The sequence below is a fragment of the Podarcis liolepis genome (assembly GCF_965112155.1).
Source record: "Podarcis liolepis genome assembly, chromosome: 1".
In the NCBI taxonomy this organism is placed as follows: domain Eukaryota; kingdom Metazoa; phylum Chordata; class Lepidosauria; order Squamata; family Lacertidae; genus Podarcis; species Podarcis liolepis.
In genome coordinates this window covers 31,630,319-31,653,250 of record NC_139554.1, presented here as the reverse complement: position 1 = coordinate 31,653,250, position 22,932 = coordinate 31,630,319, and the positions used below count along the sequence as shown (strand labels likewise).

The 22,932-nt window shown below is 43.1% G+C and overlaps 1 protein-coding gene across 3 annotated transcripts in view; it reads right to left on the bottom strand.

Moving 5' to 3' along the window:
• Positions 1-22,932, bottom strand: part of LTBP2 (latent transforming growth factor beta binding protein 2) — a 136,007-nt gene that overhangs the window by 85,342 nt on the left and 27,733 nt on the right. For all 3 annotated transcript variants that reach the window (XM_083505804.1, XM_083505803.1, XM_083505805.1), the window contains 2 exons: positions 3,829-4,016; positions 145-315 (listed from right to left, as the gene is read on the bottom strand). In XM_083505804.1, coding sequence (XP_083361930.1) covers positions 145-315; positions 3,829-4,016 — 359 coding nt within the window. The remainder of the gene's footprint in view (positions 1-144; positions 316-3,828; positions 4,017-22,932) is intronic.

Below are 22,932 nucleotides of genomic sequence, written 5' to 3'. Positions count from 1 at the left end.
GACTCATTTTCAGGCCAATTGAGCTGCCATCCTCCTCCTACTCTGAACTCTGCTCCTGCAGTGAATTGCTAGTCTCGTGGATGAAAGCAACAGAGGAAGATAGATAAACCTTGTGAAAGGGGTTAGGCATATGGGAAGACTCACAGATACGGAAGCCCGATTTAGGGTCATGGTCATGCCCGCCCTGGCTGTACAGGGTGGTGGTGTCTCCTTTCTCACAGCTGTTGTAGCAGCGGCCATGTCGACAAGTCTGTTTACAGATTGTGGGGGTGAAGATAATCTTTATCTTCCTGATTTTTTCTGTCAGGTTGACACCTGCAAGGAAAAGAAAAATGACCATCACAGAGCAGAAAGATGTCTCTGAGCACCTTAGTTTAGCACAGGAGTGAGGGACTTGTGTCCTCCAGATGCTGGATTCTGACTGCCATCAGCGCAGCCAGCATGGCCAATGGTTCCAGGGACAATGGGACTTGTAGTGGCTTAGGGCCATGGACGAAAGAACATAAGAAGAGTCTGCTGTACCAGGCCACTGGCCCATATAATGTCACAGTGGGCAACAATAAGGCCTATATTACAAGCCCTGATATTACAAACTCTATAAAAGCAATAAGTACAGACTACTAAAGGGTGAACAGGAGGATTTAGTAGATTACGCAGCGAACCCACAGAATACATTTCAAGGATTTACTTAAATAAAACTAGGGGAAAGGGATAAAATGCATTAACTGAAAGAAGCACGAGGCATTTCTGTATCAGAATGACAATAAATTCTTTCCGCCTTTATTTCTCGGCCCTGTTTTAAGGAAGGAAAGGAGACTGGGAAAGCTACCCTGAAGGGAAATGCTTGGATGTAATAATAATAATAATCTACAATATTAATGCCTCCCACCAGAACAGAGCACATGGCTGCGTTCCAGTCTACTCCGGTCCTACTCCAGCTAAGACGGGGGGGAGGGGGGGAGAGACAGCCAGGCCAATTAGTTGAAGTGAAGGTAGAGGAATGTTGCATAGATCAGTTAGGGTAGAGATGTCAAAGCTGAGGGGGGAAAGCTTGATGCCTCACCTCAAACAGGATATTGGGGAGCTGGAAAGGGTTCAGATAAGGGCAAACAAAAGGATGGAGGCAATGGAGCAACTATGAAGAATGACTACAAGATTTGTTTTATTGTATTTTTTAAATTAAGGATGTTTTAATGCCCCAGTGGATTTGTTGCTATGTATTTTTATTATGCATTGGTTTTATAGTTGTACGCCACTTAGAAGCCATTCTGGCATATAAGCAGTATATAACTTAATAAACAACAACATTTGGGGCTTTTTAGTTTGGAGAAAAGGCAAGTAAGAGGAAACAATGATAGATGTGTAAAAAATTAGGCATGGCGGGAAGGAAGTGGTGAGAGAAAAGTTTTTCTCCCTCTCTTATAACATGAGGGGAACATCCAACAAAGCTGAATGTTGAAAGACTCAGGGCAGACAAAAGACGGTACTTCTTCACTCAGCACATAGTTGCGTGGCGAGTTCCCACCTCCCCCCAATGAAATAAAGACACAGGACAACAGAATTCAGGTTAATGGGTCAAATTAGGCCACAACTTTATTGATTACAGGAATTGAGCGGTATTGGCTTAGGCATTGGTCCTAACAACTAACCGGCTTGAAGGTTAGGGTTAACCACCAGTGGGAGGAGTCCTGCTGAGGCACGTCAACTAGGACCTCCCCCCGGCGTCACCGTGTGGGGGCGTACTGTGGGCCCACACCTCCTTAGGCTTAGGACAAGGCCACGCCCCCCGGAATCCTTTACCGGACTACCCTTTGTTTGGGGGAAGGTGATGGCACTCCTTCCCCCCTTCATCTGCATAACAATAAAACAGTACCCCCACCAATGCCTAACCGCCAATACCAAGGAGTTGTGACGGTTTGCTATGAGGTAGGCGAAAACCAAATGGCTGGTACCAATCTGCCAGTTGGGAAAATTCCTACCAGGCCCCTTGATGGCAACCAACCGAAGTTCATAGCAACGTCAAAGCACCTAGCCTAGAGGGTGGGAAGGGAGGGAAAACCGGTCAGCTGCAGCCAGGGAAAGAGGGGGAGCCTCGGCTGCGGCAGACCTAAGTAGCCGAGGCCACGCCCCCGGAGCCAGCCGATTGGCTGGCCCGGGGTATGACGCAGCCGAGGATTCCCTCTGCTATCGCATGGGCTGGAGCCAGCCCCCGCGAGTGTGGGGAAGGGGCGTGAAGCTCGCAACCCCACCTCCTCCTTATCTCGGTAGTGGCTTTCCCCCACAAGAAGCAGTGATGGCCCCAAACTTGGATGGATTTAAAAGACAATGAGACAAATTCATGAACGACAATGCTATCAATGGCTAGTACGCATGATAGGTTTCATCTCCACCAGGAGACCAGTTCAGGTAGGAAATGGGGGGGTGACGAGGTACATGACATAGTGATGTTGCGTCCAGGCATCATGCATGATGTCATAACATTGTGCATGACGCCTTGATGTCAGATGTGACGTTCATGAAAACCCCTCAGAATTTTATGAATACACATCTTTGTTCTTTGTTCTGACATATACATATTTTTGCAAGTCATTTTCCTAATATAATGTATTTTTGTATGTTATTTTCACCAATGATTTTTAAATTACATACTCCCTTTATATATTCATTTTTGTACATTTTGTTTGATTGGGTGTAGAACAGAACTGCAAAATTTTGTGTGAATTTTGAAGAATAACAGTGTTTCAGCTTGCATATTAGTTTGAAAAGTGTAAATTAGGTAGTTTCTTATGAAAATGCAAATTAAATCATCATCACCATCACCATCATTCTCACTCCCGCCTGTAGCTAGCTAAATTCTGTGCTGGTACTTTGGATTATACACCTAATCAGGCCCATGGAAATGAGTGTTTATGTAAACCTTACTCACTGTATTGCTACGGATTGCTGGCACATGTACATGGCTATGGCATTCTCAACTATACCCTACCTTAATGGTGACAGGGACATGGGTGGCGCTGTGGTCTAAACCACAGAGCCTAGGGCTTGCCAATCAGAAGGTCGGTGGTTCGAATCCCTGCAACGGGGTGAGCTCCCGTTGCTTGGTCCCAGCTCCTGCCCACCTAGCAGTTCGAAAGCACATCAAAGTGCAAGTAAATAAATAGGTACCGCTCCGGAGGGAAGGTAAACGGTGTTTCCATGTGCTGCTCTGGTTCACCAGAAGTAGCTTAGTCATGCTGGCCACATGACCCGGAAGCTGTCTCTGGACAAACGCCAGCTCCCTCAGCCTATAGAGTGAGATGAGCGCCGCAACCCCAGAGTCATCCGCTACTGGACCTAATGGTCAGGGGTACCTTTACCTTACCTTAATGGTAAAGGTAAAGGACCCCTGGAAAGTTAAGTCCAGTCAAAGGCAACTATGGGGAGCAGCGCTCATCTCACTTTCAGGCCGAGGGAGCTGGCGTTTGTCCACAGACAGCTTTCCGAATCGTGTGACCAGCATGACTAAACCACTTCTGGCACAACAGAAACCAGAGTGCACAGAAAGGCTGTTTACCATCCTGCTGCAGCAGTACCTATTTATCTACTTGCACTGGCATGCTTTCGAACTGCTAGTTTGGTAGGAGCTGGGACAGAGCAATGGGAGCTCACCCCGTCGCAGGGATTTGAACTGCTGACCTTCTGATTGGCAAGCCCTAGGCTCTGTGGTTTAGACCACAGCACCACCCTCATCCCACTACCTTGATGGACTCCCCACCACCACCAACACTGCATGAAGCCTGTGCTTAGAAACATTTGTCAAAGAAACCTGGCTCATTCTTTAGACCTTACCCCCGTGAGGTGAAGATGGTTCTTGAAATGCCATACGTGGCCCAGAACTGCTCTGTTCAAATCCATTCCCATTCGGCAAGGCATTGGATGTGAGCTGATCATTATTGGTGGCTGGATAGCGTCGAACTGTACGAGAGGGCCCCGTGTGCAGCTGAGGGGTAGCAACAGAACGACTTTGGCTCTGAGACCTGTTGAAAAGAAAACAGAGCTAACATCTGTGCTGGATAAAATGATACAAATCTTTCTTTCCCTTTTATTGATTTGCATACCAAATTCGAAAGAAGAAAGATATACAAAAACAAAGAAAAGGAAGGAAGAAAAACAAAGAAAAAAGGAGGAAGAAGCCCCAATCAGTTCCCATTAAAAATACAATATCCCTGATACATCCATCTTAGGTTAAACATATAAATTGATGTCCAAATGTTGAAACAGCTATCCACATGTAGTTGATAAGAAACACAATAGAATGTAGCTAGGGTGGTACAGTCCTCACACCACTGCATAATAGACGGTGGGTGTTTATCCTTCCAGGCTTGTAATATAAGGCGGTGTACACATTACCATCTTAAAATGCAGCTAAATCAGGCATAGGCAAACTCGGCCCTCCAGATGTTTTGGGACTACAACTCCTATCATCACTAGCTAACAGGACCAGTGGTCAGGGATGATGGGAACTGTAGTCTCAAAACATCTGGAGGGCCGAGTTTGCCTATGCCTGAGCTAAATTGTTCTTATTCTCAATTGGAATTGAAGCTGGTTTTGGGGGAAATGTATCACTAGGAAATGACAGGATAGATATGGATTTGGGCTAACATTGTGTGCATGCCACTTCCCAAACCAGCCATGGGAATACACTGGATGTAGAGTTAACAGGAGTGTATACACAGTCGAAGTCTCTTGGCAACCACAAAGGTTCACGAAATCCCCTCTGTTGTCCTTTCATTAATCCCCAAATTACAGGAATATAATTTAAAAGTAAATGGACACTTGCAAAGATCAAGTTTTTCACCAATACAAAACTGATATGGACAACAACTTCAGTCCAAAAAAGGAAGTATCATTGGCCATGCCCGCATCATATGTCACAGCATTTCCGGCAATACACCTCCAGCTTCTATCTGTGTTCGACATGGCCAGGCATTCTTTCTGGCTGCATCAGAGGGAGAGATGAACCTGGAGGCTCCTCTTCATCAGCTCCATTTGGACCATCTGCTATTTGATTCTCTCAGAACCATCTCCTCCACTGCCATTAAGCAACTTTATTATGTAAAATTATGAAAGACCTAGGATCTGGACATGCATATTTCCCTCTTTTCTTCATATCCACCCCCACCATTCTTTTGACTTGTATCTTTTGGTTTTAAGCCATCATTCAAAATTGTAAGCTGCCTAACCTCTCACCATTGCTGAGACACGTGGAAGCAACCAGCTTAAATGGCTTCCAGGATCATTCCAGACTACTTTTTTACAGCTGCCTCCAGGGAATTCAGCCCCTTGTGAATGAATTTAGCCAGTGCTATTTCTCTAGAAACAGAGATGCTGGAACTCACCATGAACACATCCCTCGTTCTCTTAGAATGACAATGGCGCCCATCTGAGAGGAGCTAGAACTAAGTTCCGGCAAGTTCCAGGTGAAAAACAGCCCTGAATCTAGCCACCATTCACAAGAATACAAAAAACTTGTGGGGTGCCAATAATATATATCTGTTGGGTCCTCTTGAGCTGTGCATAACCATTTTGGCACATCCCCAGTTCAAAACCACTTCAAGAAGTTTTCCCATAGCTCAAATTTATCTGGGCTCAGAAAACAACAACAACCCAGAAGTCATGCATGCAGTGTGTTAAATGAATTGGCCCTGAGCAAAGGGCCATCACTGCTGTGACTGGGCAAGATGGTAATGTATTTATGATGAAAGTGCTGTTGTTGTCCTAAGCCTCTCATCTTCCTCCAGCCGTGAGTGATCCCACAAAAGCCTACTCATCTTCTGCAAAGGGCTGAAGCGCATTCCCATTCCTGCCTCTGGCATTGACAAGGAAAGAGATGTAGCCAGAAAAGAAGCCTGGCCAAGAAAATAAACAGAACACGCAACTCATAAAAGTCATGAAAGAAACTTTTACAGGGAATGAACACCCATGAGTGAATTTGCATTCCCCACCCCCACCCCTGGGTAATTTTATTTATGGGGCCTGGCATTTTGCAGCAGTCAAGCAAACAATACGCATACACTCCCAGTTCCCAAGGCCACTCTTCAGTGCCCACTTAACACATGCTGTATGTCACCCCAACAGAGCAAAGCTTGTTTTAACTCAGCGGATTCTAAACCTCTTTCTTTCCTAGGCTTTTCAACCCATTCCACCCTGTTGGCTCCCATTTTCCTTTCAGGGGATCAGTGCCAAGCTTTCCAGACAGCTTTGTTTGTAAGTACCCTGACCCACCCTGTATTTTTCAGCATCCTAAATGAGCCAGGGCAGAGTCAGTACTGAGATCTCCAAAGAAGCCTAAAGTGAGTCAGTGAGATTAAATAGGTCTTATGCGAGACACTTAAGCCCCACAAGTTGTATCAGATTCCCTGCACGTTCCTACTTCCACAGCATCTATATACAGTGTGCATTTGCACAATACAGACTCGTAAGCATGAGATCCCAGTTTCGATGCAGCGCTTAAAGAAGCTCCAAGAAGCAGGGCTGGGGGGGGGGGGGAGTCCTACCTGAAACCCTGAAGATTTGGATTCAAGGTTTGCTGCTAAATTTAGGGGTTAACTACCGTATTTTTCGCTCTATAACACGCACCTGACCATAGCACGCACGTAGTTTTTAGAGGAGGAAAATCCATAGGCATGCCACCCGTAGGCATTCCCTTCATAACACGCACAGACATTTCCCCTTACTTTCTAGGAGGAAAAAAGTGAGTGTTATGGTGCAAAAAATACGGTATATTAAACTATTGGTTTGAGCAGCATGAGCCAGCTCTTTCTTATACTTGGGGGTGGGTTTGGAGAGAGAGAGCTCATTCTAAAAGAATTCTCACTATGTTAACTTTGGTGGCTCAGTCATTAACTATTATTTGAAATCTGGTCCTCAGCCTGCTTTATCTTGCAACATGAATCTTGTGTTCATACTGAAACAAAGGACAATGGATTCGATCCTGAGAGTTGCTAATTGAAGAAGGTTCACCGAGGGGAACTATCTCATCCTCATATTCCCCCACCCAAGAAAGACTCTCTGGAGGGTTGAGGTCCTCTTGAACAGTGTGGGTAGTGGACAGGGAGTTCTTGGAGAAGCGAGAGAATTGCCCTAAATCAGATACAGGCACCTGGTGCAAAACGGAGCTCCATTCACACAAGGTGCTTCTGATTCGGGGTGATTCTCTCTTCCCACTTCAGCCCTCTTTACTACAGCCTTCACTGTTCAGGAGGGTTTTTGAGCCTCCACTAGGGAGACAAAGCTACAATTCTCAGTTTCTCTTATTTTTCTCATTTTTCCAATCTTAAGTTCAGTTTGCCAAATTTCCACATCAGCCTGCAATTTTTAAAAAATTAAACATCGTCATGAAAATTCACTAGCATTTTAGTGAGCATTCTTCCTGATACACACACTTTACAAGCAATTCCCTTAACATCACATATTTATGTAAGTTATTTTCACTAATTTATGCATAGTGTCTCCTGATACATGGGTGTGTACATGCAGCTGAAGAACTGCATGTATGGAGAAATACAAATTTTGAAGGAAAGCCATGTTTCAGTTTGCGTATTGTTCAGGGAGTGTGCATTGTTGAAAGGAAGTTAATGGTCTAGACTGCTCAGCCACAGCTCTGAGCCCAACAAGGGACAATCTTTTCCACTTTCCAAATGAGCCATGGCACTATGCGTTCTCCAGCATTTCTCAGCTGCCTTTGTTTCATGGGAATGCTGATGAAGCCCAAGATGCTTTGAGCATATCAGCTTCATCATCACATATCTGATCATCATGAAGATAAGTCTGATAAGGTTACTAGGATGAACATTCTGATACCCAGGTACAAATGGGAGTTCTAATAAAACTATTATGAGTACAAAAAGTATCTCCATCTCTGAGCACCAGGCGGGAACATTCTAGTGGCTGTTCTATTAGCATTTCATTCAGAATTTTTCAGCTTCTGTTTCATCCACACACTTTCCCATTCAGCTGCACGCAGCCTTCCTTCATCCCTCATTGATGGTTGTTTAACATTCCTGTGGTAACCACAGGAATCACTTTTTTGAAAAACAAAAAATTACACTAGTAAAAAGGCAATAAAAGGGATGCATCACCAGGAACTAAGCTGTCCAGAACAAAATGAGTGAGTTGTTATAGTAGAGAAACATGTTCTAAGATTTCATGGAGTTCATCCTAGAGCTCTAGAGGCATGTAAGAATGGAATGGCTGAGCTACTAAACATGAATTTTCTCACTGGCAGCACATTTAGTGGAAGAAGTTGCACACACACACACACACACACACACACACTCTCTCTCTCTCTCTCTCTCTCTATTTGGGTATTATAAGAAATCATAGTTTTGGCAACACCCTGTGCCATCATGATTTTCAGACAACTCCCATCAGCCACACGCAGCACAACCAATGATCATCGATGGTGAGACCTGAAGTACAAAACATCTGGAGGGCATAAGGCTGGCCTAGGCCTTACCACTGAGCAAGGTGAATAACCTAGTAAATAAAAGCTCCTTTTAAAAAGCACATTCTAAACTGGATAAACAGCAGCAAATGAGGCTCAGTGTAAATAAGTGTAAAGCGCTGCAAATTCTGGAGGAAAAATCCTAGCTCCACCTACACACCAATGAGACTGAAGAAGTGATAAATCAGGGGAAAGATCTTGGGGTGGTATGTAAACTTATTGTGCAATGGCAATTCTATGCTAGGTACTATTTGGAAAGGGACTGAAAATGAAACAGCTGTTATTTTAACATCACTATACAAATCTATACTGGAATCCCTTTTGGAAAACCCTTTGCAGTTCTTGTTGCTCCATCCTCACAAAGATATTATACAATAGGAAAAGGTGCAAAAAGAAACAAGAAACAAAGTAGTCAGAGGATTACAGCACCTTTCCTATGAGAAATTGCTGAAAGCTTTTGTGACAGTTCTTCCTATGCATTCTATAGACCAGGGGCTAAGCTTATTTACCCAGAGTCAGTAAATCCTATCAGCTGTACTGGATCTTGCTTTTCCTGGGATCTCAATAGCCCTGATGGCGTTTATCTCTCCTTTCAGATGCCACACCCCATGGCTTCTCCTGAGTTTAGAAAATGCCAGCGAGAAGTCTTGGACATAGTTCTTGGGACAGCATTCCCACAAGGGATTTCAAATGCACAGGCCCTGGACCTGGAGTTGTATCCAACTGCTCACTTGCTTGCTCTGTCTTTTTCCAGAAGAAGTCCTTGACCAGCAGCTCACTGTTTAGAATGTTGATTGTTCTGTTCTCTAATGCTGCTCCTGAGCGGCTTCAGCAAATCTCACAAGACCTGGACATTCCATACAGGCACAGATATAAAGGATTAACTTTGCACAAATCATAGAATCATAGAATCATAGAATCATAGAATCATAGAATCCTAGAGTTGGAAGAGACCACAAGGGCCATCGAGTCCAACCCCCTGCCAAGCAGGAAACGCCATCAGAGCACTCCTGACATATGGTTGTCAAGCCTCTGCTTAAAGACCTCCAAAGTAGGAGACTCCACCACACTCCTTGGCAGCAAATTCCACTGTCGAACAGCTCTTACTGTCAGGAAGTTCTTCCTAATGTTTAGGTGGAATCTTCTTCCTTGTAGTTTGGATCCATTGCTCCGTGTCCGCTTCTCTGGAGCAGCAGAAAACAACCTTTCTCCCTCCAACCTTTCACAAATATCCTCCAGGATGAGGCTCAATTCCCCCCGCCCCATGATAACTGACTCGCAGCTCAGAATGAGGCCCCCTGGATCCAGGTAAGGTCTTTCCCCACCCCATAATGCTTAGGCAATGGCTGGTGCTGCAATGCAGACCATACATGAGATACACTGGGGTACTTTTACTACCCTGCACTTTTGATAAGGTCAATGGTCATTTTACGAAGCATAAAACATCATAGGGATAATGAGAATTACATCCAGAACCTCTCCTAGAATCAAAGCAAGATCAGCACAGCCGAAGAAAGGAAATATTTTCATTAACTTTATCAGGATCTCAAAAGCTTCCTAGCCAAAGTAACTTTCCAGTGGTTAACATTATCCAGAAGCTCACACACAGGCCAAAGTTATATTGAGAAACGACTGTCCTGGCCTACAAAGCACAAACTGTTCTTGGAATATCTCCTCCAGCTGTTTGTTTTTACTTTACACACTGAACACAAATATCCATTTTCCTTATTCTTCAAACCCTTTCATTCTTTCCTAGAGTTCATTGTACCACCCAACACTGCCCTCCGAAAGGAATCAGGATGAACTTGTCTGAAAGACTCAGACATTGTGTAGGCAGCAACAAAATGATGGCATCCCATCTAGTGAACTCATCCTTTCCAAGGTCACCCAACACCTCATCATCATAGTATCTCTGCCACGCCCTCCATTCTACTTCCCCATTACTCCACCAGTGCCTTGAAACTAGTTCATATGTTTCTAATAAAACAAGCTGATGTCAAAGGTGGAGGCCACAGAACTGTGAGTAAGACTCTTTGGAAACCTCACTTACAACAAGTGACTGGAGGTCTTGTTACATCTGCTCCCTATCATTAGCCCCTGAAAGTGCTGCTGTGTGCTGTCCACCGTGCACAGGAAATAATACAAAATGTGATGAATTTCATACAGTCCTGCAAAAATCCTTACAAGTAAAATAGTATGCTTTGGTAACAGGTCTGAATAGAGTTTTTAGGTAGATTTATGAGAGGTCATGGGGGGGGATGCAATGAATACCTGAATTCACCTGCCAGGTTTTGAGAATCAAGGGGCCATAATTTAACACTAAAGAGCATGCTCTATCTGCAAAAGGTTCCAGATCTAATCTTTGGCATCTTCAACTAAAAGGATATCATGGAACAGGACTAAGGAGAAATTTGCTTGAGACCCTGGAGAACCACTCATAAGTGAACAGTGTTGGGTTATATGGCTGAACAATCTGGTACTTTTTACTTGCATGGTTTTAATTGGTTCTTATGATAACCATGGGACATATTTTGGCAGTCAATACATTCTTATTTCTTGAGGTTACTGCTGAGCTGCTGCTCATGCATGCACATTTCAGCCCCTTCCATTCTTAGAGGCCATTAAATACTGGGGGGGGGGGGGAACAATTTTAGCACACTTAAAAAAGAATTTTTAAAAAATTCAGGATTGTGTTTAAAAGAAGGCTGAAACATGCAAAGTCTGAAAGCAATAGATGACCTGTGTTGACAAACATTTCTGCACAACCATCCATCCAGACTAGACCTAGATGCTGCAAGGAAAACTTGGTTTCTCATGTTTCTGTCCTGGGGGCAGGGGTGTACTTGCAACGATGGATTGGCAGGTGGAAGCGAGAGGAGCTCCCCCAGAAATGCTCCCCCCCAGCCGTTTTTCATTGCCTCCCCCTAGCTAGCTCCTGAGAGTATTGTTGTGAGTTTTAGGGGGGAGGTAGATTAAATGCCTGGGCTTCTTTCTAATTCTTGGAATAGCCACGCTAGCTTTCTGGTGAGGTGATAGCCTAGGTGATGGGCCATTAAAGAGAACAAAGGAAGGGGCTCTGTGTGAGATGGTAAATGGGCAGGGGCCTCTTCCTCAATTTGTAGGCAGTTAGAAAAACAAAGGTAGAGTTGCGTGATGTGAGCTAGAAGCAAAAAGAAAAGTGAGAAGCTAAGAAGCCAGAGAGTCTGGGTAATGTTTGATTTCTGTTTGAATCCAAGGCTGCGGCTATGGAGGAAGCAAGGCCCTGTTCACGTGTAATGCTGGGAACTCCTCCACTCTAGGCTCAGGTTGTAGATATGTGTGAATTAACCATATATCATTCCAAAGGAAGAACAAACCTTCCATAAGTGCTTGAAACCTCTGGAACAGCGGTAGGCAACCTAAGTCCTGGGGGCCAGATGCGGCCCAATCGCCTTCTCAGTCTGGCCCACAGATGGTCCGGGAATCAGCGTGTTTTTACATGAGTAGAATGTGTGCTTTTATTTAAAATGCATCTCTGGGTTATTTGTGGGGCATAGGAATTCGCTCATATTTCCCCCCCAAAATATATTCTGGCCCCTCACAAGGTCTGAGGGACAGTGGACCGGCCCCCTGCTGAAAAAGTTTGCTGACCCCTGCTGTGGAATCTTGCACGATTTGGAGACTGGGGTAGCATGCAACGGTATATTGAAAGTAATCCCAGTAGAGGGACCTGGGGAACATTTGCAATGGAGAATGTTAGTTCTGTTAAAACAAAAGGAGGCTACAGCAGGAGCTTATTATTTTACTGAAAAATTATTAATTACTGGGATACCCTTACAGCTGTTTAGGGTTCCTTCCCTTTTCAATAAACATAACTACTGAAGAAAAGGAGCTCCCAGTGTCTAATTCCCATATGTCTATACCCATGAAGATACCAGTGGTTTGAGACTTGACTCAACAGGCCACCATCCTCCAGCTACTGTACTGAGCATTCATTCTAATTTGGTTGCAGGGATGTTAGACAATACCACATCAAGTTAATGCTATCCCACACTTTCCCTTTCCTTATCTCAAAGAGTCTAGTTTTGGGGGGGGAAGAGGGTGTGCTGCAAAACCTGAATTTGCTGGCATGTAATTGGATCCGACCCAAAAACAGTGGCAGTCTTGAAGTGCCCTCTGTCCCACATAAAATTGAAACATGGATATACTGGGCACCTCACAAACAGAGCCCTACTGGACAGAATCCAGAAGGGACCTACAATCTTCCATATTTTCTTATTGGTTTCCACTCTTAAAAATGGAGCATTTTAGAGCCAGTTATTTGTCTAAACTCTTGCTTGTTCCATTAAGATCTGCCTTTATTGAGATGCATTTCCAGGCAATGCCCTCAGCCGTGCTGGATGGGGGTAATAACAAGATTCCATACACAGATAATCTGCATATGTGGACAACCGCAAGAAGACTTTTTTATTATTTGTTACATTGCCCATTATACTCAGAATCTAGGAGACACTTTCTAAATCCTGTTTCTTCAAGAAAGCAGTCTCTCCTTGCTTGGGAGGGTTTTGTGGCTGCTGAGTGACTCAAATGCCTCAGTGACTCATAAAGTGACCCTTTTTGCGCTGGCAGCAAGAGTATGAAAAAGGAAAAGCAGTAAACTTTTAAGGAATGTTTGGAGGTATAATTTGAAATATGCTGTATATGGTTGTGGTGGCTCCCCAATTCTCTCATTGCATGGTTCTGTTGGTTTAAGCAGAGAATTTGCTATATATTTTTATTGATTGTCTTTGTATGGTTTTGTCATGGTCTTCGACTAGCACAATAAACTTATTTAACTTGAACAAAGGAGCACGTTACTGAGCAACAGGAAAACCCTAACAAATTACTAAAATTAACGGCCGTAAGTTGACCATATCCTATTGATTTCAATGGGTCTCCTCTGAGTATAGTTTAATCAGTCATCAGAGAGTACACCAGTGGGTGCTGAAATATTATTAAGTTGCCACCTCATGCTTTCCACAAAGTCTTCCACAACCTATTACCTCAGCTTTTCAAGGAACTGTTGACCATCCAAGTCAAGGGCTACATGGAATTGCTTCTTCGCAAATGTACATAATTAAAGTGCTGTCAATTCCATTCACACATCATTGGTCTAATGGGTGTGTGAGCAGCTTCCAAACAAACAACTAAATCATGGTCATCTCTTGATAACCAGCCCATTTTGTTTCATCTTAAAATTCGCTTTTCAGTTTTTGTCCCATCCATCCACCTTCCCTATTGGCCAGCAGCCCTCCTTGTTTAAAGCCATTTAAACCATAAGTCAGTGATTCACTTCCTTCTCTTATGTAATTTTCCACTGAATCACTAGAGAAGAATGGACACCACACAGACAAACAAGCCTACAGGGACAAAAATAAGTAGCCAGGCTTGGAAAGTCCCAAACTAGTCACAACCTAGAAGCTTTCCCTCTTCAATCTATTAAGTGGTCATGAAATGTCTAGGCAGAATGTGGATGGGTCATTCTTTGTGTCAAAGTGCAGGTGCTTTCAATAGCAGCACTGGGGTTTCTCAAATCGCACAGCTCACAAACAATGTGAAATACAAGGTAGCTGTTAAGATTTAATTTGGAACGTGGGACAATGTAGAAAACGGCTTATCTCTCCACATTGCACAAGGCAACCAAAGAGAATTTGTCTGACTTCGCTATAATCAGAGAGGGCAAGCCAGTAACCACAACACACAAGACTACAAGGCTTCCCAACAGAAAAGGCCTCTTAACACATTCAACTCCTCTGCTACACAAACCCAGTGTTCCCCCTTCTCTTCTCACTTGCAATAATACTAGCTGGGAACTGTTTCTAGTGCACCAGACACTTCTCTCATCACTCTCCCTCTCAGACAGGAGTGGGATAGCCAAACATACCTACTTTCCTTGGTAGCTGACCTCTTTTATAAATAATATTTGTTTGACTTTGGAAAGGCATCCAATTTCATGTTGTAACGATGATATCCAGCGCTATAAGTTAATAAATACTCCCATTCAACCATCAAAAGTAGTATAGAAATCAAGGCAATGTCATGAAATTATTCAGACCTTTTCTCTAGAATTGTCAACTGTGCCGGCCTGAGTATCATACAAATCCCTTTAAAAACTTCCATAGCAGCAAAAAAGAAAAAACACAGCTCTTCCGCCTCCCATCCACTCTTTCATGAGCGTTCCAGCCCATCCTCCTCCTCTGCCTGCCATAGAGCAAAACTAACATTCTACTTACTCGAGTCTCTTAAAGCGATTAACTCCAAAAAGAATTTATTAGGTGAAATGGATGAAGCAACATAATTCAAAGCAGCAGTACTCCATAACTAATTCCCAGCTTTGTTACCTTAAACATATGGATGGGTTTGTCTCTCAGAGTTTTTATATTCCTTCTCAAATTAAACAAAGGGAAGATAGAAGGGGAAAGTGCTTCAAAGAAAACACCACTGCCTGCCCGCAAAGTATCTGCCATCAGATTATTGTCTTTTTTGTAGATTTGTTTCTCTAAGGCTTTGCTGTGGTTACTGCTATGACTATATGGAGCAGAAAGTAGTTAATACTGGAAGCTCCCAAATTAAGCATTCTGCACACAGCACTCTGTTGTGACTGAGCATGTGATAGCATCCAACTTCATTCACATACGGCAGGGATGTTGTCCTCTGAATGTTGTTGGACTCTAATCCCTTCCAGGTAGCATGGCCAATGGTCACAGGTGATGGGATTTGCAGTCCAACCACATCTGGAAGCCACAGGTTCCCCAACTCATGCAGGCTTGGACATCAAGATCCATGCATTCACAATCAACTAGATCCACCTCAGAATGGAAAAATGTGGGGGGGACCCACCACTTTGTAGAAAATTCAACAAGAGAAAATGCAACCTCATATCGTAGCAGTATTCTAGAACCATTCTTCACATTACACAGAATAAAATAGCAGAATTCTAATCTCAGCTGCGCCACTTAACACTGTGGGAGACCATATTACCACATTAACTTTTTCTAGTCTTCACTGATGTAGTAAACTAGCACACCAGGGAGAAGGTTATACTAAACTTTTCATAAGATCATCTACAACTTGCAGGGAAACAAAAACAGATCTGCAGTGCTAGCATTCTGGATCGTACCACTTCCATCTACCATCTCATCCTGCATAATGAAGAAAATGGCTCTGACTCAAAATGTCAGTGGACACTGTGAAATATAGATGATGGCATTTTCATGGAAGCTGGATTTTCATCCATGGAATTTGCTTCTACAAAAATAGAAATGAGCACAGAATTAAAAGCAGATATCATCTGCATGATTTAGCTTTCTGCCAGTAATTCCCTCCGTGCTTAATACATTCAGCACACTTAATGTACAAACATCTAAGCAAAGAAATGTCTAATAAAACTAATTTAGGTTTTGTTGTAGGCTTAAAAAAAGGGATAAGAGATAGGGATGGTTTCCTGTGTTTTTATCTACTTGGGAGGTGCCAAATAACTTAGCGTTTAGCAACTAGCTATACAAATTTCATCAGTATCTAGAGCTCTTTCAAATGTACTCCACAGGGAGGATTGGGTCCCCAGCAACAGCACCACACAAAACTCACACACACACCCAAGAGCCACCAGTTGCCCTACATTTTGCTGAGATCCTTAGTCTTTGCGCACATTAGCAGTTTAAAAATAATCAAGGTTGCTTTTCCCCATTGTGTTTCAAGTCCATTTCCACATTGCTGTACACCACAATAAGGGAGCAAAAATGTCATCACCTGGTGTGCTTTGTGTGTTTGGTTTCCCTACACCAGCAACTTTCCTGAACGCTTCTTCACGAAGCTGTCATCTGCACATGTGCAATGGCTGTCTCAAATGTACACACCTCAGCTTAACTCTGTAGTGAATGTGGCTTATGTTTTCAGATTGGATGGAAGCTGGTTTGAGGGAAAACCCATCAAACAACAGTATTTCTCAAGAAGATGGATATGAACTGTGGCTCAGCTTCAAACATCAGCAGTGGGAGCACATTGAAGCCAGAGTAAATGGTAATCATACCATGCCTATATGATTTTTGTTGTTATGCTAACTGGATGGCTGTGGAACTAATGGACCAAAGTGTTGACCCCTCAGATGGCAGGCAGACAGCTGCCAAAGTATGTAAGGAACACCTGTAAGTGCGGATGAAAGAGAAATGCCATTCAGTACAGACTAAAAGTCAAATCTATCAAACCTGCACTTTCCCAAACAATATGTAAACCATATCTGAAATTTGTGATGCAGTTCTCCAATCAATGTTTGGTTGCCCTTCTCTTCCAGCTGTTTAAAAGACTCAGATTTTCTTTAGTTGTAAAAAAAGATGGACAAGATACTGGGAAAACATTGGAAGGTCATGAATGGATGATGATGTCAGTTGGACACACAAACCCCACATGTGTGTGAATGAGGCAGTATGGAAGCAGTGTTCTGAGCCAGTACCTGAACAACTGGAGTATATTCAGTGAAATATATTACTTTGTCTTTGGCCTGTAGGCTCTGGATACAGAAAATATGTTTTTAATATGCATGCATAATGCAGCCAAAGATGGTGCAAAACCATATATACTGTCTATGGATTACATGCTGATCTTTCCAGAGAATTCACCCAATAAAGAGGCTGGCAAATGATATCTCAAGTCAGTGCTGGCTACTTGTATGCCTAAAAAGCTTAGATTGGCAAAGTATTTTCAGCTAGGCTACAGATGTTGCAATTTTGAATAGCACAACACCAGGGGCTCAGCTACATTAGTAAAGAAAAACCGGTTTTTATGCGTTATAACACTGTGACACCATATGGCGCTATGGAGTCCCACCTTTCACCAACGTGATTTCCCATAATAAAGTTTACAGCGTGTTTTCCTGAAATGCTGTTTGGATGTGTCTCGATCCAGTCCAGGTCCCTGTAGTTGCATTTTCAACATAGCAGCAAAATACAGTTTGATTTCATTCAGGTCCAACCTTCATACAGTAGGCCCAAAGCTTATGTGGGGGTTACATTCTGGTGGTGTGTGCGCAAAGGTAAAATCATATAAAGTCAGGAAGGCACACACACCCCAGAACTGCCCCACACCCACGTGACAATCCCTACCTGTCCAAAGCTGCACATCAAACAAGGAAAACCTTGGGAGTCAACCTTCCTACAAGCTGGTAAACAAGGTGGAGGGCTTAAAAAGCTCTTTCTGTGCTAGGTTTACCTGCAACTGAAATAGATTTTAAGCCCTCTGCATTGCTTACCATGTTCTGGGAAAGTCATGTGAGGGCCCTGGGACACTCCCACAACCTTCCCAGAGCCCCATAAGCAAGGCTTTAAAAGTATTTCCATGGCAGAAAAGAGTTATGTGACCGCCAAACACATATCTTTACGTGCCAGGCGAAAACATTCCTCTCAGGCTTTTGACTAATTAAACAATATCTGGCCTTTTAAACGGGGGTGGGGGTATTGCTTGTTACTATGCTATGTATTTTCATGTTTTTATATTGCAAACCACACTGTGATCCTCAGATGAAGGATGGTAGGGAAATACTACTACTACTACTACTACTACTACTACTAATAATAATAATAATAATAATAATACAAAACCCAGCACAAAGTCCTCTACCTTGCTTTGTGGGCTGTGGAGACTATTGTGAAATCTCACATGGCCCCTTCTTATTGTTTTCCCCACTCTCTTACCGTTTGTTTGTTTGTTTGTTTGTTTGTTTGTTTTTCAACAAAGTACGCAAGTTGCGATCATGTAAGTACATAGGTTTTTGGCCTACTGCAATGTGCTAAAACTGAAACGCAACTATTTTTATGCATTCATACATACGTATATGCCTAGTCGGAAAAGTAACACACTTTCCTCTTTTAACAATAAAAAGAGCACAAGGGAGGTTTCCCTGCATAACAAAATAACAAAACAAAACAGAAAACAGATTTTGATCCTTGGCATAACCGGGAAGGAACTTTTTTGCATGTGAAAGACAAGAACACTGGAAATTCTCCAGAGAATCTGAAACATTCTATGGAGTTAGAGCAACTGCAAGCATGCTAATTTAAAATGACAATCACCAGGGGAGAATTTCTTAAAGTGGGGGTGGCCTTTGGATATGTTCTACTCTAATTAGGTTTCCCCTTATTTCCTCTAATGTGCTATTGACCCCTTTCCTGCTTTGTGAACCCATTAGGGCTGTTCTGCTAAGTTACATTGTGTTCTCTCCACAAACCTTTGGCATTGCAAGAATACAGGGAATAAGCCTCCTGGTGCTTCTGCCCAACTACATCCTCCCAGTTGCTCATTAGCAAAGGGATTAGAGACAATGTCTGAGCCAGTATCTCATCTCTGTCGTTGTTCACTTTATAGGCCATTTTTGCAGGGGAGCCTGAAAAGCATTTTGGAGCCCCTTGCTGTATTCACATAGCATGGTCACTCCGGAGAATGCATAAGATTTTAATACCAGGAACCAAATTCAGCAGGCAATCCTCTGAAGAAGAAGAGTTTGGATTTGATATCCCGCTTTATCACTACCTGAAGGAGTCTCAAAGCGGCTAACAATCTCCTTTCCCTTCCTTCCCCACAACAAACACTCTGTGAGGTGAGTGGGGCTGAGAGACTTCAAAGAAGTGTGACTAGCCCAAGGTCACCCAGCATCTGCATGTGGAGGAGCAGGGAAGCGAACCCGGTTCACCAGATTACGAGTCTACCACTCTTAACCACTACACCACACTGGCTCTCTGGTGCCCTTTTTAACTTTGAAGGAGGAGGTGAAGTAGTGTTGATCTCTTTCTCAGGGCTTAAAGGCCATGGCTGGGTCAGGAACATTTGGAAAAAAGCAGACCTGGTCCCACTCCATGCTCTGCCCATGGCAGTGGCCTCAGTGACAGACGGAGAAGGATGGAAAAAGAACTCTCTCCACTCTCATCACTTCAGCCTCCATCTTCAGTGCTTAGTAGCAGGGTGGGACAAGGTCAGGATCGCTTCTTCACTTGGGAAATTACTTCCATTCTTCATCTCTTCTTTCCCTGCCCTTTGCTTCCAATAAAATAAGACTGATAATGTAGACATGTGCAACAGCAAAATCCATTTCTTTTAAAATGTTATGAATATGGTTTATTATGGATAGCATTTCCTTTTATATATTGTGCAATGGAACAGTAGCTGGACAACCAGTCTAACCAGTGCTGTCGACTCTTACCTAAGAAGACTCTTATCATACCATTCACAACAGTTTTCCTTCAGAGGTTGTTGGACTACATTTCCCATAATCCCTGAACAGTGCCCATGTTGGCTGGGGAACGAGGTCCTAAAACATCAGCATTGGGGAAAGCTGAACAGAATGATTGACAGCAGTCATTCTATTAGAAACAAATGTCGCATATTACGTTGAAATATCACTATTGTGTAAGATAACATTTGGCTGCAAACAAAGCTGTGACCTTGAATTTGGTTGCCCCAGAAATCATATAGCTGCTCCAAAATAAGCATTTTCAAGGCTGAAACATGGATGTGATATACACTCTCTCATACCATATATAAGCTGTATCTGCATCCTACTAGGCACACATTTCCTAACGTTTGTGTTTAAGGAAAGGTATAAAATATCAGTTTGTCTTACTGACACAAAATCTGTTCCTTCTCCCCCAGGAGATGATTTGTGAAGCGCATACAAATCCCTCTCCCCAGTTAGTAAACTGTTCAAAAAGAATTATGTTTAAGAATAGTATCCAGAACAACTCTTTCAAAATACAGTACTGATGCTGCGCACACTGTGATTTAGAAATAGTATTTTCATGCAGGAACAAAAGACATTAACACTTTTCTTGGAGAGTTCTCGTATTTTAAGTTTCCAGAAGTGCTTGCCAAAGGTATTTGAAACTCTGTCAAAAGATGGGCTGAGAGTTAGGAGTTTCTCATTGTTCTAAGTAGAACTGCTATTTATATAATTTAACTTTGACTGGCATTAGGATTTTTTTTGCTTATTTTAGAAAAAGGAAAGGAAAAAGGAAAAACAACAACAGAGAGTATCATATGATATCCACACTCTGATGGTTGTGAGGACCGAAGAACTTCTTGGCTGCTGTATCAAAATTGTGTTTTGCTGAAATAAGAGACTAGAAAGTGGAGAATGAACACTATTCTATATCAGAAAAAGACATGCATGGGCATAATCATGTTGACTGACCAGTTGCTTCTGGGGAAAACATTAGTGTGCGCCAATGCAAATTTGGTTTCCATTCATATTGGTATTCCGAGTAAGCTCCAAAACCAATGAAATCTCTTTTGATTGTCAAGAGTATTAGTTATTTGGTGTGAAATCTTCATGAACATATGAAGGGCTCGTTTTAGTGTTGTTGTTGTTTAAAACCTAAAGTTTAAGATAATGTGATAATGATAAACAACTACAAACATTGTCACTCTCCATTTACTGGGCACCAGGATACATTTACAGTAGATAGGCAATGCAAATGTTCAAAGCATCAGCAAATCATGTATATATTGGGTTATTAAAACTAGCTAGCAAAGGCTTTTAAAAGCAAGGCACTGTGTGAAAATGAAGTTAATCTATCAGCTGCAGCATATGGTTGGGTCCTAACTTTCTCAAAAATGCCCAACAGAAAGTTGGCTGCCATCTCTCCTTGGCATTTGCAAGGGTTTCTATTCTCCAGCTGGTGCCAGTTATCAACAGAAGCACAGTTAAGGGTTCATCACATCAGAAGGAATGATCAGAACAGACAAACCTGGTAGCACCAGTGCAAGTTTTTTGGAGTACCAATTACATGGACTGATGGGTGAAGTTTCTCTCTTAAACATGTGAGCTGCTTAAGCTAACAGCTGAAGTTTTCCAACAAAGCAGAGAGATAGCAAATGGGCACTCGCTGCTTCTTAGATGCCAGGATGTTTTGTTGAAAACCTCTCTGGAACAGATGGAGAAGATCTTTCCAGAGGCCACAATAGGACCAATAACTCAGCATAAAGATGAAAGCAAAAGCTTCTGGAACATCTTAGAGAGATACACTTGGGAAGCCTTGTCATTTGTTGATATATCACATTTGAAGGAAGAAAAAGTACTTTTTTTTGCAGAGACCTACAGTGAAGGCCACCAATGTAGCACCTTGTTTAAAGTCTCACCTCAATCCTGGCCAGTTAAGGCAGTAAGTGGTTAGGAAAGCAAGGCTAAACTTACTTCACTCTCCCTTGGGAACAGAGGGTATTTCAAAGTTTGGATAGCTTGAGAGGCAGCCTAAGACTATACTGTGTCTCTTTGAAATGTTCTCCAAAACCACAGAAGCCAAATTCATTTCCACCATTATTTAACAGGATAGATGGCTGTGGTAAAGACCACCCGTGTGTGTGTGTGTGTGTGTGTGTGTGTGTGTGTGTGTGTTAAGCAAAATAAAGCTGTAAACCCTGAATGAGTCCCCTGATACTAGTAAGCAATTAAAACAATTTAAAAATAGTCCACACATTCATGAAAGGTACTTTCCTGCTTCCAGGGTTCTTTTTTTTTGGGGGGGGGTGCTTTAAATGTATGGTGTGTACAAAGCCTCAGTGTATAGGAGAGCATGGGCACAATCAACATGATCAGCAGCACCCAGAACCTGACAAGGCCAACACCCTCGCAGGAGGCCCACTGCCGACACTTGGAGCCTCCCGACCAGTTCATTCTTCTTGCTCTCGCTGCCTGTTCACCTGCCCTTTCCAAGCAAGTAAGCAGAACTGAGAGAAGCAAGGCTGAAATACAGTTACCTCCACACACGGTGTCCTCTCTCTCTCTCTCTCTGTCTGTCTGTAGGACGTGGCGCCAACTAGGTTTTTGGAAACACAGTCGAAAGCCGAAACGTACAACTACGGGGGCATTGAACAACCGAGGTTCCACTGTAGCTCCAGTTAGAACCAGAAGAAGAAGAAGAAGAGAAGAGTTTGGATTTGATATCCCGCTTTATCACTACCCGAAGGAGTCTCAAAGCGGCTAACATTCTCCTTTCCCTTCCTCCCCCACAACAAACACTCTGTGAGGTGAGTGGGGCTGAGAGACTTCAGAGAAGTGTGACTGGCCCAAGGTCACCCAGCAGCTGCATGTGGAGGAGCGGAGACGCGAACCCGGTTCCCCAGATTACGAGACTACCGCTCTTAACCACTACACCACACTGGCTGGGGTAATGGTTATGGTGTTAAACGAGAACTGAGGAGACTCAGGTTCAAATCGCCAGTCATCTATGAAGCTCACTGGACAACTTTGGGCCACTCACTATTTCAAACCTACCTCACAGGGCTGTTGTAATGAATAAATGGGGCAGAGGGGAGAACCACATATGCCAGCCTAAGCCTCTTGGATGGGCATGAAATTTTTAAAATTGCGTCTCCATAATCTACGTTACAATAGGCAGCAAACAGTGTATTTTTACATCCGTTCTGAAGTCCCTAAAATAAATTCA